Source organism: Tachysurus fulvidraco, chromosome 24, assembly GCF_022655615.1.
Source record: "Tachysurus fulvidraco isolate hzauxx_2018 chromosome 24, HZAU_PFXX_2.0, whole genome shotgun sequence".
NCBI classification, from domain to species: Eukaryota; Metazoa; Chordata; class Actinopteri; order Siluriformes; family Bagridae; genus Tachysurus; species Tachysurus fulvidraco.
The window spans coordinates 18,411,389-18,430,713 of record NC_062541.1 but is presented as its reverse complement, the minus strand read 5'-3'; the positions used below and the strand labels follow the sequence as shown (position 1 = coordinate 18,430,713).

The 19,325-nt window shown below is 41.5% G+C and overlaps 2 protein-coding genes across 2 annotated transcripts in view; one reads left to right on the top strand and one right to left on the bottom strand.

The window, feature by feature from the left end:
- Positions 1-15,865, top strand: mrpl3 (mitochondrial ribosomal protein L3). Its single transcript, XM_027144433.2, has 10 exons — positions 1-200; positions 469-647; positions 722-813; positions 2,012-2,110; positions 2,694-2,793; positions 8,344-8,404; positions 9,813-9,924; positions 10,013-10,090; positions 15,365-15,442; positions 15,548-15,865. Exons 1-10 carry the CDS (start codon positions 76-78, stop codon positions 15,689-15,691), a joined length of 1,068 nt encoding a protein of 355 aa, XP_027000234.2. The 5' UTR covers positions 1-75; the 3' UTR covers positions 15,692-15,865.
- A 1,153-nt stretch (positions 15,866-17,018) lies between these two features.
- The window catches only part of cspg5b (chondroitin sulfate proteoglycan 5b), a 36,661-nt gene continuing 34,354 nt past the window's right edge, over positions 17,019-19,325 (bottom strand). Inside the window, exon 7 of the transcript XR_007139418.1 lies at positions 17,019-17,039. The gene's annotated coding sequence lies outside the window, so the exon portion shown is untranslated. The remainder of the gene's footprint in view (positions 17,040-19,325) is intronic.

Here is a 19,325-nt window from a genome sequence, read left to right as displayed (position 1 = left end):
GATACTTTAAGGTGTTACACCGGACGTTGACATAGTGACATTTCAGGGGACGTTACACGAGCATGGCGGGTGTGTATGTGTGTGTTGGTGTGTGTTACTGAACTGTACGGTGGTGACAATAACATGGCAGTGTGGAGACTCCTCAGACTCACTGATGGCCTGATTTACGGAGCCGCTGGGTTTCTTCCCCGAACTGAAAGGTAAGCTGTGTGATTAGCTTCATGCTAACTGCTAGCATGTGGCCACTTTATTAGGTCTCTGTTCTCATTCACACTATTATATTATCTAGTTTCACCAGTCACTGGTGTGTTTGAGAGGACACAGTAGAAGCTGTGGACACAGACAGTGCTGAGTTTAACACAGTTATCTACACAGTTGTGTACAGTTTACTGACCCACACACTCAACATCACTATTAACACAGACACAACAGACCGTCACGTTCACGTGTTTCACCATTGTTCACTAGTGGTGCTGTAGTTCAGTGTGTGAGGAAGCTGAAGACGTCCACATGGTGGGATGAACATCTGACTGGAGATAATGTGGAGTTCCTGAAGAGAGAAGTGACAGAGGAGTACAGCGAGCTCACTGCGGCCAAGCTCAACCCTCTGAAGGATGAACCATGGCCTCGTCACCAGTGGGAGGAACGTGAGTCACGCTCTTCATCTTAATTAGTACATCTTCATCTTATTCAGTCTTTGAGCTTAATTGTGTCTTCACAGAGAGTCGAAGGGTTGGACTCGTGGCTGTTAAGTTGGGAATGATGCCGGTGTGGACCAAGTCAGGAGACCGACACGTAGTGACCATGCTGCAGGTACACCAGACTGTGTGTGTGTGTGTGTGTGTGTGTGTGTGTGTGTGTGTGTGTGTTTAAAGGTATCACATTGAGTACATGCTGTAAAAAAACAACAGAAAATTCAAATGGTAGACACTAATTTGTACACCCAATTTTTCATGGAAATGCAGAGCAAAAGCTTCAGGTAATGTTCATGTCAAACATTTGAATGAAGAAAAACTTGGAGCTCTGGCATGGATGTTGGTGTCAGATGGGCTGCTTTGAGTATTTCAGCAGCTGTTGGAGAGAATTAGCAGATTGGTTCAAGCTGCCTGTAGGAACTCTCATAATCACTCTGTACAACCAAGGTGTATGAAGCGATATTGCAGACGATATTAAAAAGGAATGACATTACATTTGCAATTGCGTTTCCTACTTGGCGTAAAACCCATGACATCATTCAAACCCAAACCGTTTACGTCAGCGGTGTCCACTTCTGCTTGGTTGGAATGAAAACCTGCACCATACCGGCTCTTTACGGATCAGTTTGAACACCGCTGGTTTACGTTAACACACGTGTGTGACAAATTTCAAATGGAAACACAAAGTCCATGTGCAACTGAATTTCCTGTTATTCGAGTTACGGCCCTGCCATGTTTTAGACTCCATATTAATTCCCCATTTGTTATTTCTCTTCCTATTTCACAATTGCATTGTCACTCCTTTTCAATATTGTCTGCAATATGGCTCCATAATGGTGAGCTGAAAAGCACCTCAGAATACACATCTCACATGTGTGTGAAAACCCCAGCAGGAGATCAACAGTTTCAGAAAAACTCAAACCAGCTGATCTGATACGAACATCAACCAACACCACAGTCTTAGACAGACTTTTCCTTCCTTCTGATGTGAACGCTACCTGAAGCACTTTGTGCAGCTATGTGATTGGCTGATTAAACTGTGTAATTGAGCAGGTGTTCCTAATAAAGTGTCTTTGAGATTGTCTCCTGAGGAGCAGTCATGATTTCAGAGCTCTATAGATCATGAACACATTTGATCAAGACCACTTTACTCTTCATGAGTCATCAGTGGACCAACAATGGAAAGGGCTTCATCTTGAACACTGATTTTGTTGATTTCTGTATTCTACTCTTTATATAAACACATCTCTCTGACTGCTACACGTTCTGCATCAATACATTATTAAGAAGTGTGTGTGTGTGTGTGTGTGTTTCAGGTGCAGGACTGCCATGTGATCAAGCACGTACCTAAAGACGAGTACGACGGCACGTCAGCTGCTCTGGTTGTTGGTGCTAAAAACGTCTCTCCCTTTTATGTGAGTTAAGCCTTTTTCAGTTTTTTTGGTGACACCTACGGGCCTGATCTGAGCCCCGGGCCTGATCTGAGCCCCGGGCCTGATCTGAGCCCCGGGCCTGATCTGAGCCCCGAGCCACTACCTTCTACACTTTATTTCTGCTCATTAGCATAATTCACCTGCTTGACCTTTGTGAGAGAGCAGCTTATGTAATCGGCTCGAGCAGAGGTCTGTCTGGAGTGGCTGCATAATGAGATGTGGAGTGCTCATACAGAGGAATTACTGTGTGTGTTTAAGGGGGTCACCTTGCTGACCAGTTTGTGTTGCAGTGAATTAAAAGCGGAAGTTAGTTTGTGGTTTTCTCCTTTCAAACCCCCTAAACCCCATTGTCCCCCACCCTCCATCTGCCCCACCTCCTTTGTGGATTGCTTGGGTTTATTTGAACACATTTAAATACTCTGATATGATGGATGGCAAAGACAAAAAGAGGAAGAACTTTGTTTCAGTTTGTTATTGAACAAATGAGGCATCTGTCTCTGTCTCGCTCTCTCTGTCTGTCTCTGTCTCTGTCTGTCTGTCTCTCTCTCTCTCTCTCTGCACACAGAGATCAGTGGAGTACCTGGAAATGTTCCAGAATGCTGGAGTTCCCCCCAAACAAAAACTGACAACGTTCCGGGTGACAGAAAATGCTGTCATTAAACCAGGTACTAGGCTTGTTGAGTTATGTGGTGTTGAGCTGACTCAGGAGTCTGATGTAGTGTACAGGCCCCTCTGAATGTGTCCTGATAACAGGGGTTTTCCTGGGTCAAAATTGGTCTTTGGTGGTGGCTGACCTACATGGTGGTGGCTGACCTACAAAAGTACCCTAGTACCCACATGATCCACAAGCCCAATATTGACAATAAATGTTACATTTAAGATAAATACAAAAAAACAGTTAGTGATTGTTTTTTCATGAATAATTAGGATAAGTAAAAATCAGTCAGGCTAGATAGTAAAAGAAAGCAATTACTTATTTTACATGTGAACATCATCGATACCAAAGTATATTTGAAATGTCAAAGGTATCACAATTGATCTATTTACAAATATCACAGCCTGCAGATGAACATTTAACTCGTCTCTTTTTATTAACACTGTAGAACCTTTTTACAAGATCTTTGTAGTCAATTCCTTCCTGATGGGGCCATCCACAGCCATTTTCATTTTAGTATAATCATATCAATTAAAAAGTAGCATTAAAAACCTAGTGTTAAAAGGTGTAAGTGTAATTTTTTACCATATAATATGTAATAAAATTAGCAGCTAGCTAGCAACAGCTTGCTTTGTGCTGTGATCTAGTTTCATCTCACTCCAGTCTAACTTTAAACTAAATGAATTTAAAGGTAATTTACTACATAGTCATAGGCCAATACAATGGGGTAAGCACACTTACTTTCTCATTTCACATCCTCCACTCAGACAGGAGACACTGTACACAGACCTGCCCTTGCCTTACCTGTACACAGACCTGCCCTTACTTTACCTGTACACAGACCTGCCCTTGCCTTACCTGTACACAGACCTGCCCTTGCCTTACCTGTACACAGACCTGCCCTTGCCTTACCTGTACACAGACCTGCCCTTGCCTTACCTGCAGTGAGTTAACACCATGTCTGGGTTAGGAGCCATTCCACAGTTTGACCGATGGACATTACCTTTGACAGCACGTGACAGACTCTTATCCAGAGTGACGTACAGAAGTGCTTTAAGTCTCTATCATTAAATACATTAACTCTGGGTCACTCGGTTACACACTTAACATACCTTGAGTCTAGGGCTGGGTGATATAACGATAACGATATGTATCGCGATAGACACGTGAACGATAGCAATATAAAATGTGCTCAATAAGATGTTCGATATTTTTTTATTCTTCGTCAGAAGAAAACAGAAGTCGCGAAGCAAGTTTGGTTGCATTAACAAAGGCGCTCGCTCTCTGGTAACCTAGCAACTTAAGGAGTGACACTCTAACAGCCAATCATGTAACAGTATCATGTTTGGTTGCGCCTTATCGTTGTCTCGTGCTGGTGCTGGATTCCTCTTCATTAACCGGCGACTGATGAGCAGAAAGTGAGCGCTGCAGCGAGCGAGGGAATTGTAAATAAAAGAGGAAAAGTCAGCTCGTCAGCATTTTTTGAGGCAAATTCCTCTGCCTCAAAGCCACTTTTAATTCATTTTAAAACTCAAGTCAAGTTATTGTGCAATTATTTTGTGTGTGTGACAACGCGCTTATGTAAAGAGTTTTATATTATATATTATATGACTACACAGTAAGCCAAAAGTTATGGTGTTATTAAATGGTAAAAGTGGACACCAAAATTTTATGCATGATGTAATGATGTCAGTCTTGAATCAGATCAGTTCATGTGTGTGTGTATTCTCTACAAACAGTGTGTCCGATGAATGACGTCATTAATAAACTAATATTCACAAAGACCAAATCAATAAATGTTATTTTTATTTAGTATTGATATTGCATTAATATTTAGTTTGTGCTACAACTCTGGTAATAAGAATAGTGACATTTCACTGCTTTTGGTTGCCCCCGTTATAGATAAACGCCCCCAGCTCTGACTGCGCGTGCACGCTGCGCGTACCTGTGCTTCTCCGTACAGCCTGCGGAGCGTAATACAATCTAGGAGCAGTGATACACCAAACCTCCCTTATTACAGTCACACACATTTCTGCTGACTTTATTTTGTAGTAACGAGTAACGAAGATGTTTAGTGGGAATATAACGGAGTAAAAGTTTACATTTTATCTCGGAAATGTTGTGGAGTAAAAGTGAAAGTTGTCATAAATTTAAATAGTAAAGTAAAGTACAGATACGTGACATTTCTACTTAAGTACAGTAACGAAGTATTTGTACTGTTACATTACAACACTGGATAACAATATCAATGAGCAAAGAGAATAAACAAACAGGAGAAAACAACAGAGAATGTCCAAGTTTTAGAACACTATCAGAGCGTCTGTTTTCAGCAGCAGGAAACATTTCTTCAAAACGGAGGGCAAGTCTCAATTCTGAGCATGTTGATACCTTTTTTCGTTGCAATCACATGCTCCTTTAAAGACTTTTAAAGCACAAACGAGAGAGAGACTTTTCTATTCTGATTAATATATATACGTATATGCTTAAAGCACTCTGTGTGAAACATGCATGGTCTCTAGGTCCAGGTTCCTGTCCATGTTTTTTGCCCCTTAAATACCACAAAGCATTCCAAATTACACAGTAAAGGTTTGTTATGGCTGATCTGTAGATTTTGAATCTTTTAGTTCTGAAAGTTAAGTTGCATGACTTAAAGGCAGTATTTTTGTATTAGTATTACTGTTTTTTTAAATATTTGCCTTAGTTTGCCTCAACTTTGTCATTGTTCACAGTACAAGTAGAGACAGAGAAACAGTGGGTATCTAAATGTTTATTTGGGATAGAAATTATAGTTGTATGCATCGCATATTATGCATTTAAAAAATAAAAGTTCAAGGAAACCAATTAGTTGTTCAATTTAAGAGACCCATCTTATTTTCTCTTGTATGTTTAATATTGCTCTTTAATTAAACAAAAATACATTTTATCCGATTAATCGATGAAATTTTTGGTAGAATACGTGATTACTAAAATATTCGATAGCTACAGCTCTAATTATAAGTCTACAAAAATATACTTGAATAGTTCAAGTATGATTCGAGTAAGAATAAATTGAGTTATTTTTCATCTTTCTGCAGGTTTTATATTCCACACAACGTTACTGTAGTGTCTCAGGTCTGTGTTTTATATTACAGACGTATCTCAGTCTACCTCAGGTCTGTGTTTTATATTACAGACGTATCTCAGTCTACCTCAGGTCTGTGTTTTATATTACAGACGTATCTCAGTCTACCTCAGGTCTGTGTTTTATATTACAGACGTATCTCAGTCTACCTCAGGTCTGTGTTTTATATTACAGACGTATCTCAGTCTACCTCAGATCTGTGTTTTATATTACAGACGTATCTCAGTCTACCTCAGGTCTGTGTTTTATATTACAGACGTATCTCAGTCTACCTCAGGTCTGTGTTTTATATTACAGACGTATCTCAGTCTACCTCAGGTTTGTGTTTTATATTACAGACGTATCTCAGTCTACCTCAGGTCTGTGTTTTATATTACAGACGTATCTCAGTCTACCTCAGGTCTGTGTTTTATATTACAGACGTATCTCAGTCTACCTCAGGTCTGTGTTTTATATTACAGACGTATCTCAGTCTACCTCAGGTCTGTGTTTTATATTACAGACGTATCTCAGTCTACCTCAGGTCTGTGTTTTATATTACAGATGTATCTCAGTCTACCTCAGGTTTGTGTTTTATATTACAGACGTATCTCAGTCTACCTCAGGTCTGTGTTTTATATTACAGACGTATCTCAGTCTACCTCAGGTCTGTGTTTTATATTACAGACGTATCTCAGTCTACCTCAGGTCTGTGTTTTATATTACAGACGTATCTCAGTCTACCTCAGGTCTGTGTTTTATATTACAGACGTATCTCAGTCTACCTCAGGTCTGTGTTTTATATTACAGACGTATCTCAGTCTACCTCAGGTTTGTGTTTTATATTACAGACGTATCTCAGTCTACCTCAGGTCTGTGTTTTATATTACAGACGTATCTCAGTCTACCTCAGGTCTGTGTTTTATATTACAGACGTATCTCAGTCTACCTCAGGTCTGTGTTTTATATTACAGACGTATCTCAGTCTACCTCAGGTCTGTGTTTTATATTACAGACGTATCTCAGTCTACCTCAGGTCTGTGTTTTATATTACAGCCCTAATCTCAGTCTACCTCAGGTCTGTGTTTTATATTACAGACGTATCTCAGTCTACCTCAGGTCTGTGTTTTATATTACAGACGTATCTCAGTCTACCTCAGGTTTATTTCTCTTTACTAAACACTGCACTTATTTTATACACTTTATTCACCAGAAGGTGAACAGCTAGTGAACTTCCTACAGTAGCACTGAACTTACACTAAACTCTCAGCTTTCTCTGTTTATATTTAACACTTTGCACTATTTTATTACACTTTATTAAGCATTTATTACATTTTCTGTCATTTCTCACCTTAAATGTTAAGAGATAATAGTTAAGTGTTCATTGTGACTTTAGACTCATGTTTACATTATAATTATTGGAGGTTTCCTGGTTGGTGACGTTTCTGTCTTAATAACTGAGGGGATTCTGATCAGAGGAAGGTGAAGTTTACAATAAAAAGGTATAAATGTAATATATTTTTCTCCTGGTCCGTATTTTAAATGGGTCATTAAAAAAAAAAGTTATATATATATCGATATCAACCGATATGAAACACTGATATCGTGATACAGATTTCAGCCTTATCACCCAGCCCTACTTGAGTCTAAAACTCTGTTTAAAGACTTTTTATACACAACACACACAGAGATAAAGTGCTAGCTGAAGTGTTTCATGAAGAAGTAGGTCTATAACCATCGTTTGAAGATATCCAGTGACTCAGCTGTCTGGACCTCTAGGGGAAGTTCATCCCACCATCTTGAGTCTTGAGAGACCAGTGGGCAGTGCTGTAGATCTGAGGGTGTGAGGTACAGTGTGAGGAGTGATGAGGGCTTTGGGGGAAGAGGAAGATGGTCTGTTTGTAGTAGACAAGCATCAGTGTTTAAAGTGTTCAGCTACAGGAGCACAGCAGTGTGGTGGTGTGGAGAACCTGTGTACATATGTAGACCTGACAGAGACACCTGCAGTAGTCCAGTCTGTGGACAGATGTCTGTAGTCCTTCACTGTACTGATGGTGTTGGAGTGTCCTGCGTAAATAACCATATGTTTTATGACAGGAAATGCGATTGTCGTTTATTTTGAAACCTTTGGCTTTCCATAGTTGATTCATGGTCTAAGGCTAAAGCCCTTTTGTTTCACAAGGCGCGCGCTCTGGCTAGCGCAGGTTTATATAGTGATATTCCAAATACGGCTAATGTTTTATGTATATTTGCAACCCCTCAGAAGAGGCAAAAGTTCCTAGGTTGGTTGGTTGATTGTGTGTTTGTATTAAAGTTCACAAAAAACCATCAGTAAGTCTCATCCTTGTTCGGGGGGCATGCTACATCCTGTATGGTGCCATGGTGATCCTGTCCCTCTGACTCTCACTACTTCAGGAAGTAAAACATGTTCATCATAATTATTCTCTTCTGTTTATTTAGGAACTCCTCTGTATGCTGCACACTTTCGTCCTGGACACTATGTGGATGTCACAGCTAAAACGTAAGAGCTCTACACACACGCACTGTCTCACACACACGTGCACACACATTGCATCATATGTCATTATTTGCTAGACATCCACAAAAGCAGCTGTAACTGGATCTCCTGACTGTATCTGGATTACATTTACATTTACATTTACAGCATTTGGCAGACGCCCTTATCCAGAGCGACGTACATAAGTGCTTAAATCTCTAACACTGAATACATTAATGCTGGTTCACTAGGTTACATACATACTGGATGATATTATGCACGGTGCTGCTACTACATTATTGGCTGATTAGCGTGAATGTTCCTATTAAAGTGGCCAGTGAGTGTAGAATAGTGCATTAGTGATGTAAGGCCTGCAGTATCACTAAATATGTCAACACACATCTGTGTCTGATCTGTGTCTGTGTGAAAACAGCAGTGTGACAGTATTTTTTGTCAGCATGTTCTCTCTCACACACTGTCACACACACACACACACACCCTTACACCAGCACACAGCTCCCCCCTGCCACCCTTCTTCTTCTTCTTCTTCTTATTATTATTATTATTATTCTGGACACTTTTTCGGCGCGTAACTTGTCCCGCAGCTTTTGTCCTAGACCCATAAATGAGGTGTCAAATCGACTGGCTCATTGAGGAGAGGTGTGCTATGGTTTTTATAAGCGATCAGAATTCCAGGATTCCCAGTATGGAAGCTCAAAGGGTGTTTTTTCCCATAGACTTGAATGGGGAATTCTTAAAAATCTCTCTGTAGATGTAAAGCACACTGTCAATACATGTAACTATCAACTCCACACTATCAGTCCAATGATTCCTTGAAGTATTGTCCCCCAGTCAATACACTTTTATCCAAAAGTATTGGCACCCCACCGGGTATTCACGTGACGTGTAGCCCCGCCCCCAAAATAAGCGAAATCATAAGAGGGGAACTTGCCACGTGCAAGCAACATTTGCATTTTCTTCAGCAAATGTACCGTTCTAGTTATTATTATTGTTGTTAATTGGCTATATGCAGTTGAGTAATCATGTCTGTGAGCAGTCATGTGATGCTTTCGTACTGGAGATGATGACCGTAGAGTAGATTAAGTGTCTCTGAACTCTATCTCCTGTGAACTACAGTGAATTTCAGTGCTCGGCTGCTGTGGATATTTTCCTTAGTTGAATTCAGTTGAGTTCTATTGCATTGAGGATCTGCTGAGGCCTGTAATTTAATACAGTAGCTGTAGTCTCGTGTTACACAGGTGGTGAGGGTGGAGGTCATGGCCTTACTGTAACACATCACTTATATTGTACAGGTGTGTTCTTGCTTCTGCTTTAAACAGTAAGTAAAAGGTGTTCTAGATCAGATCAGTTACATGATTCATTCTTCTTTAACCTTGTGTAAGAACCAGTTGATGATGATGATGTTAAACAGAATCGGGAAGGGCTTCCAGGGAGTGATGAAACGCTGGGGATTCAAAGGTCAGCCAGCTACCCATGGACAAACCAAGACCCACCGGAGACCAGGATCACTGGGGCCAGGAGGGGTGAGTGTGGGGGGGTAGGTGAGGGTAGGGGGGGTGCCATATTCTCTACCTTCATGAGTGTATAAATTTGTGCCCTGTGTCCTTGCAGGATCCTGCCAAAGTTTTCAAAGGGAAGAAGATGCCTGGCAGAATGGGGAATGTTTATGACACAGCCTTTGGCCTGAAGGTGCGCTCTCTCACTCTCACACACACTCTCTCTCTCTCTCTCTCTCTCTCTCCCTCTCTCTCCCCCCCTCTCCCTCTGTAACGGGTGCAGGAGTGTGTCGGAGCCTGGTGTGACTGTGGAAGAGCTGCTTGTGGTTGTAGGTCATTAAGTGGGGTTTGAGAATGTTCTGTCTGCTTCATGCATGAAGTTTATCTAAAGAACGAGTTGTTAGTAAATCAGTTAGCAGTGGACAGAATATGGGTAAGAGAAGCTCATGTGACTTTTACCCTTCTGTCCACTCTGTCACAAAAGGCAAAACATTAGAGACGGTGATTTGTCACCAAACAAAGCCATCACTAAAGAATTAAAGAGATTTGGAAAAATTGCAACTCTTGTTAAAGTGATCCAGCTAGGATGTCAAAACAAAGCTCTGAGTTTACATGTTCCTGAGCTCACCAGACCACACCTTAGTAATATCCTTCATGGTTTACACCAGTACGGAGAATCTCTGGTGCTTTGTATGTGGACATCTCGGTCATAAAGACGTGAATAATGATCCGCGCTCATCTACTTCCCAAGATAAAGTAAATAACACTCATCATCTCACTGAGGATAAAGGGGAAGGGAAAGGTACTGAGCAGGTGGATGGAGATACTGAGCAGGTGGATGGAGATACTGAGCAGGTGGATGGAGATACTGAGCAGGTGGATGGAGATACTGAGCAGGTGAAGGGGCAAAATGAGGTGAGAGACAATGGTGATAAAATGATAAGTGAAACAGCCTGAATGTAACTCTATAAATAGTGAGAATGTGACTCACTGAAATAAGTGCGACTCAATGCGATGAGGTAATGTGTGTGTCCAGTGATGTAGTACAGGCAGGAGGTGCAGAGGGAGGCAGAGCTGATCTCCATGTGGTATCTCAGTGTACTGATGTCAGCATGAGGGATGATGAGCAGTGGTCAGATGTTACTGATGCTACAGGAGCAGTGGATAATGATTTGTATACTGTTGAGGAAATGAGCTTTTTGGATAAAACAAAAGGAAAAGCAGGCGTAGAGGTGAGTGACTACTTTCAAAGAAAAATAGCAAGGGCAACATTTCTTCTGCATCAGAGTGAACAAGGCAGTGGTGGTGTTTGTCAGAAGGTAATCGCTTGGTAAGCAGCAGAATAGTGGTGGTTTTGTTCTAGCTACTCCAACTACCAGAGTCACTAATGTGCTGCCCTTCTTTCATAACCATGAAATTGAACCGGGACTCGCACAATATGGAAAGTTTGCCAAAGGTGTCATGCGGCAGGGGGGAACATGGCCTTGAAACGTCATGTTGTTTAGGAGGCAGGTGTTTGTTTCTGAGCGAACCAGAACTAGATGCGTCATTTAGGGTGTGGCAAGAGGGGAAGGTGTACATGGTGTATGGGAACACCAGCAGTATGAAGTGCTTTGAGTGTGAGGACATCGGGCACAGGAGTGTCCTCATAAAGCCCAGGTTAGAGAGGAGACTGCCGGTCATGCTGGTGTTAATAAGCCTGTTGGTGCTGCAGCTCCTAGTCCTTCAGCTGGACCAGTCGACGCTGCCGGACTCAGTGTTACTGCTGCTGTTGGAATGAACTATAATGGGGTCAACTTGGAGGAAACTCAGGTACAGATGAGAATGACATTAATAATACTGATCTGATTAACAATGTTGTTCTCCATCAGAATAAGGATGATAATGATGTAGCAGTGATGACTGTAAACAAAGTGACTACTGATGAGGATGATAAAGTAAAAGAAAAGGCTGATGTGGATGTAGACAGTGTGGAACATCCTGGTGGGTCACATTGAGCTGAAATGAGCACAGATACAGAGATAGATGACGATACACTCTGACATGTCTGAGTTTGGACAAACGGCAGATACACAAACTCTACAAGAAATTAATACATTCTTAGATCTATCCTTTGGCAAAATTGTAGAAGTGAAGGATTTATTTATGGAGATGGAAATATTCATAGCTTCAGTCCTAATGTTGCAAAAAACAGTTAGTTATGAAGCTTTGAGTAAAAAGAAAAGGTTTTAGTTAAAGAAAATATTGACGAGAGATGAGAGAGGACAAAAGATGAGAGAGGACAAAAGATGAGAGAGGACAAAAGATGAGAGAGGACAAAACTAATGTTTAAAATAACATGGCTAAACCACACAGTGTCTTCTATCCCTTTATCTTTATCTGTTTCTATCCTTTCTTCTTTTCTTCTGCTGGGAGGAAAAATCTGTCTTAAGCCATGGAACAAATACTAGTGCAGGTTTAGCCAATTTATTCTCTAAAAACATAAACGTTAACATCTTACTAATGGAAGAAATTGTTAAAGGATGAATAATATTAATTACACTAGGATTTAGAGGAATTGTTTTTGTAAAGGTAAATGTTTATGCACCAAACTACAGGTCTGAGCAGGTGGAAGTCTTTATGGAGCTGAAACATATCTTTAGAACTTCGATGGTGGTATCTGTCTAATTATTGGAGGGGATTGGAACTGCACCCCTAATGTTACAGTCAACAGGACTGGGGAGGAGCCTCATAATGAGTCAGGTACAGTTCTGTCAAATATTATTAATGAGTTTGAATTGGTAGCTTTATGGAGAAGTAGAAACACAGACATTAAACTTGGTTAAAAGTAAGTGCTGCGAGGCTGGGCAGATTTTACATGGGTATGGTGTGGAATAATAAAGGGATGAGTTCCTTTATTTCACCCAATAGTGTGTCAGACCATCATCTTAATACCTAGTTACTGACACTTTAATGTTAAACTATTACAGGCTGCTTTTGGGGGCAGTACGGGCAGAGACATGGATTCTCTCACCTCTTACTTTCTAACCATGAGTGTAAAAGTGGACAGGAAAAGCAAATGTGGTATCGTTATTGTTCTGATGGAAGTGTAACATCCGATCTGGTGGAAATAAGGAAGCAGGATTCTATAGAGACTTATACAGTGCTGAATGTTGTGACTCTGAAAAAGCCTTATAGAGGATGTGCAGCGGCGATCAGTGAACAACCCGATCACATCCCAAGAGCTTACAGAGACAATGCACCAGCTAACTATCAGCCGTTCCCCTGGAAATGACGGACTGCCTGATGAGTTTTATCAATGTTTTAGGAATTTATTAGGACAATAAGCCCCCACAAGCTGTTGCAGACCGGTTCTGTCCCTGATCCTCAAAAAAGGGGATTTAGGACTCCTTAAAAACTGGAGACCAGTCTCTTTATTGTGTTCAGACTATAAAATATTTTCAAAATGTTTAGCAAATAGTCTGAAATGTTGTCTGGACTCACTGGTTCAAAATGACCAAACATACTGCGTGCCTAAGAGGACAATTCTGGACAGTCTCTGTTTAATATGGGACGTAAGCTTGGTGTTCTCTCATTAGACCAGGAGAAAGCATTTGATCGAGTTGACCATGTTTATCTTTGTAATATTTTAAAGAACTTTGGGTTTGGTGGCCAGTTTGTTTCTTACATCCAATTGCTATACTGTTGTCTGTGTTAAAGCTGGTGGTGGGTTAAGTGCACCAATGCCTGTGTTAAGGGGCAGTAGACAAGGTTGTCCTCTCTCTGGCCTATTATACAGTCTTGCTATCGAACCATTGTTGTGCAGGTTAAAACAGGATCTCAGTGGAGCCATGATGGCAGGCATAGATACTTAGAGTTAGGGTTAGAGTGTCTTTAGTGGCCTACACTGATGATTTTACAACGTTTAGTACAGGACAATTAATATGGAGAAGGGTGGGATGAACATTTTAGGGCTGTTTTTAGGGAACAGAGTTTCAGAAAAGAAATTGGAAGAGAATGCTGGAAAAAGGTGTCTGCCTGATTGTCTAAATGGAAATTTCTATTACCACAATTGTCATACAGAGGGAGGGTTGTGATTCAAAACCACCTGGCTGCTTCTACCCTGTGGCATAGAGTCATAGTCATGGAGGCACCTGAGGAACTGATCTGCAGGATACAAAGGACAATAGTGGACTTCTTTTGGAGTAGAGAGCAGTGGATTCATGCAGAAGGACTATCTCCCTGTTCAGGAAGGTGGACAAGGCTTGGTGTAGCTGAGGTGCCGGATGGAGAACTGTGTTTACTGTACAGAGAGGTCCATGAACCACAGCACTGGGTTTTAGAGGAACCACTTCTCCTCATCCCAATGATCCACACCAGACTTCTGTCTTCTACAAGTATCCGTGCATGGTGTAGTAAAGCTGAGTCACCCCCTGGATAGGACTGGTGGAGATCTGAGGAGGCAGAATCTCTCCTGTGATAAATGAGCAAGAAGGTGAAGTTGTGAGTTCAATCCTGTCCTTCAACACCCCTCAGCTTGGGCATGCAGAGTCTGCAACGAAGAAGATAATGTAGCTCACCACAGTTAAGGTGACACATCAGGACTCGCTTAGAAGCCACAGTGCTTCCAGGTGGCCAGGACAGACTTTCTTGTGAGGGACAGGTGGAGGTCCATGTATAAACCTCCTGTGGAAAGCAGACAGCTGGCCTGGAGGATTATTCATGGGCAACAGCTACAGACAGACATGAGGCAGTAGTAGAGACTGTAGGATTTGTGGAGCTACAGAAGTTTTAGAGCATTTCTTCTTAAGATGTAGAAGACTGGAGGGTTTTAAAACTTCTTAACAGCTTGTTTCAGGCACTTGACGAACCTTTTCTCTGAAAAGGTGTTCGGTTGAGGAGTGAAGTACAGTTTTAAATAGAAAGAAAGTTTGTTTGGTCAACTATTTAAGGGAAACTGCAAAGCTAGCGATCTGGAAAACAATAAAAAATAAGTAGCACTGACACTGAATTGATGTGGAAGTGTCTGGAAGGTTGAAGGTAGAATTTGTATTTTTCAGCCTCACAGATGATAAAATGTGCTTTCATGGTATTTGGTGAATGAAGTCTTATGTACAGTTCATGATGGTCTGTTAATGATGAAATTTCGAATCTCGATTGTTTAACTTGTGACATGGTTTAATGTACAGCTTTAAATTGTAATAATAAAGTTGTGTTAAACCTCTCTCTCACTCTCTATTTCTCTCTTTGTCTCTGACACACACACACACACACACACACACACACACAGCAGTAGGTTTATGCTGAAAATGATATAAACCAGGTCACGGTCACGTGAAGGTCAAAAGATTGTATGCTTGACTATGTAGAAGTGAATTGTCCTTAACGTGAGCACACTATATAAACACCCTGTTTCATCAGCACCAATATTCTAACACACAAGGACAAACGTGTGTGTGTGTGTGTGTGTGTGTGTTTCTTTTGTCAGGTTTGGAGGGTAAACACCAAAAATAACATCTTGTATGTGAGCGGCTCTGTTCCTGGCCACCGAAACTGCTTGGTGAAGGTAATCTCTCTCTCTCTCTCTCTCTCTCTCTCTCTCCCCCCCACCCCAACCTTGCTGGCTGGTTGCAGATGGAGGTGCCTTTATTAAACATTCCTGTTCTCTCAGGTACGAGACACTATTCTGCCTCGACACGTAGAGAAGAACAAGCATCCTCCGTTCCCTACGTACTTTGCTGATGGAGACGAAAAGCTACCTGAGGACCTGTACTCTGAGGACATGTTTCAGTTTGGGGAACCTCTTGCTGAATGAGGTCATGACCCCACACCTTCATCCCTTTACCTTCTCATTAATGGTCTCTTCATGGTGTGTATTGAAGGCTTTGCAGCTGGACTGAGAGAAACGTGAAGAATACACACTTTACATATTAAACATGGACACTGGCTATTGTTTGTATGTCGAAACATTAAAATCCTTTTCAAACAATCTTTCTTTTTTGTTCCTCAATGTACAAGAAAAGCTCATCACTAATTCAGTGTGAACATGTACTTCAAATGAAATGTTTCTCATCTCTGGTGGAGTCTAGTATAGGTTTATTAGTCAACACACTAGCACCACACCACAGCCCTGACTGAACATCTCCTCAATCCCACTCTGTTAAGTGTGAAGATATAAACAGGGAAATTACTGTCAGCACAACACAACCACCAGTCATGACAAGACTCTGTAAAGTCATGCAACCAATCAGAAAGCGCCATGTCAGTCACCTAGATACTGTGTGAGTGTGTGTGTGTGTGTGTGATTTCTGAACTATTTGTGGACTTGAGATAAAGCAAATGGATGTATGAGAAGTTGAGAACATCAGTACGACACTCCATGTCATGTGGCAGGGGGAATCTGTGTGTGTGAGAGTGTGTGAGAGAGAACATGCTGACAAAAAATACTGTCACACTGCTGTTTTCACACAGACACAGATCAGACACAGATGTGTGTGTTGACATATTTAGTGATACTGCAGGCCTTACATCACTAATGCACTATTCTACACACTGGCCACTTTAATAGGAACATTCACGCTAATCAGCCAATAATGTAGTAGCAGCACCGTGCATAACATCATCCAGATACAGTCAGGAGATCCAGTTACAGCTGCTTTTGTGGATATCATATGTATAGCAAATAATGAAATATGATGCAATGCTTAATCACATACACACATTGTCCTCCTGTTATCTCCATCCTCAGCACATTTGTGTCTTGGCCCTTTGTTCTGTTTCAGATCCTCCACCATCCACATCTCTCTCTCACACACACACATTATCCCACCCTACTTCTCTTCCCTCCCAAAAAACTCTTGATCAATGCACCACCTTTCACAACTCACACCTGCTCAATGTTACACCCTACTGCTGTACACACACACACACACATCTGATTGTGTGTGTGTGTGTGTTAAATCTAAAGCCTCCACTGCAGACAGTGTGTGGATGTGAACTCCATGTGCCAGCTGATCCAGAAAGGTCAACTAGGGTATATGGCAGGCTCCCCAGGTACAGCACCTGAGCTCAGGTAGACAGGAAGTCAGCTCACTCACACTGTGATACATCACTACACACTTAGTGACATTTCAGCTAGAAACCATTCACACACACACACACACCTTTCAACAGCACTGGGCCTTGTGCCAAAAATAGATGCTGCTTTATATCCTTCTTTCTTCTGCTGGTGTGACCCTCAGACTTTATTTTAAAACCCTTCCTCTAACTTCTCTGCTCAGCTTCACTCTGTTTACTTTCACATAAAGGTCACCTTTAAGTGGTGCTTCTCAGGTCCTGACTCTCAGTGAGGGGTCTCTGAGTGTCTGAGTCCAGTCATTCAGAAATGTCTCTGCTAGCCTCCTCTCTCTCTCTCTCTCTCTCTCTCTCTCTCTCTCTCTCTCTCTCTCTCTCTCTCTCTCTCTCTCTCTCTCACACACACACACACACACACACACAGAGAATTTCTCCAGAGATTTTTCATCTCTTCATTTTTTTCATAAAAAACACAACCAATTCATACAGATATAAAGGTGTGTGTGTTTTTTTTTTTGGGGGGGGGGGGGGCAATACATAACAAATGTCAGTGGTGACCATGAAGAGAATTGTCTTCTAAAAAAAAAAAAAAGAAATGAACTATGTTTCCTTTGGACAGTGCGGTTGAGGTCAGGTTCAGGGCTGTGTGGTGCATTATGTATGTATCTACAGGAGTGTACTAGTTAATGCCAATACCCTACCAATGTAATAGGAACTCTGTGTGTGTGTGTGTGTGCGTGTGTGTGTGTGTGTGTGTGTGTGTGTGTGTGTGTGTGCGTGTGTGTGAGGGTGGTGAGTAAATCCGGAACAGTGGAATTCTAAACCGGAGGAATCCTGTGGTCCATACTCCTGTGTTACCCAGCATGTATAGCTCTCTAGCTGGGGACATTAGCATCTATTAATATTAATGCATTATCCCTCAACACACACACACACACACACACACACACACACACACACACACACTCCCTGCCACATCCATGATGTGAGGGGAAAAACTCTCATGAACAGCACACAATCTGTTACACCCAAACACACACACACACACACACACACACACACAGCACAAAAAACTTTTCCCTCTGTTATAAAAACTCATTTAACATTTCCTCCTCCATCTCACACACACACACACACACACACACACACACACACACACACACACACACACACAACTTATAATCCATTTCAGTCCTTTCTTATTCTAATTCTGATCCAACTGAGTGAATTCCAATTAGAGACTCGCAGCCCTCTGTCCAAGAGAGACCAGGTGTTGCCATGGTTACGGCTCTCAGACTGCCGTCTGTCAGTCACATCCTGTTAGGACCCAGCTGGGCTTTGGGGAGTTGCCATATGAAATATTAACGAGCAATTGGTGCTCATCAAGGTAACACAAATCACATGATGTCCTTTTGGTGTTTTATTGCTGATAAGAGAGACGTGAGCAGAGCGCTGAGAAGAAGCAGCTGATCAAAGTTCCCTAACTGACTGTCTACACATTACATCATTAATATAAGAGGAATTGACTAAAATAGTTCTTTTGTTTGACCCATCTCTTTATTCATCTATCTGTTGATGTGCCACTGATCTCTCTCTCTCTCTCTCTCTCTCTCTCTCTCTTATTAAGACTTTGTTACTGACGGTAATTTCCTGGGTAAATGTCACGGCTGCCGCATGCAGGCAGATTACTGCCTGCTCTGCAGAACGGAGAGGGGACGTGGCCCCTGGCTCTCGACTACAGAGGAAGTGTGATATGATACAATCACTGAGAGAGAGATGTTACAGGTGTATCACATACAGTGGTGTGATTACAGTGGTTTATTTTTTGCACGTTTATCACTTTAATGTTTCAGATCATCAAACAATTGTAAATATTAGTCAGAGATAACACAAGTAAACACAACATGCAGGTTTTAAATGAAGGATTTTATTATTAAGGGAAAACAAACCCACATGGCCCTGTGTGAAAAAGTGTTTGCCCCCCTGTTAAAACATAACTGTGGTTTATCGCACCTTAGTTTAATGTCTCTAGCCACACCCAGGCCTGATTACTGCCCAACCTGTTCACTATCATTAAATCACTTAAATAAGACCTGACTGACAAAGTGAAGTAGACCAAAAGATCCTCAAAAGTTACACATCATGCTGAGATCCAAAGACATTCAGGAACAACTGAGAAAGAAAGTACTTGAGATCTATCCGTCTGGAAAAGGTTATAAAGCCATTTCTAAAGCTTTGGGACTCCAGTGAACCACAGTGAGAGCCGTTATACACACATGGGGGAAACATGGAACAGTGGTGAACCTTCCCAGGAGTCACCAGTAGACCAAAATTACTCCAAGAGCAGAGACGACTCATCCAAGATGTCACAAAAG

What these genes read in the sequence shown, in the direction of transcription:
- mrpl3 (XM_027144433.2), top strand. Translation starts at nt 76, where the DNA reads ATGTGTGTGTTGGTGTGTGTTACTGAACTGTACGGTGGTGACAATAAC. An exon ending in GATCACTGGGGCCAGGAGGG is followed by an intron (nt 9,925 to 10,012) that starts GTGAGTGTGGGG and finishes GTGTCCTTGCAG; the next exon opens with GATCCTGCCAAAGTTTTCAA. An exon ending in ACCGAAACTGCTTGGTGAAG is followed by an intron (nt 15,443 to 15,547) that starts GTAATCTCTCTC and finishes CTGTTCTCTCAG; the next exon opens with GTACGAGACACTATTCTGCC.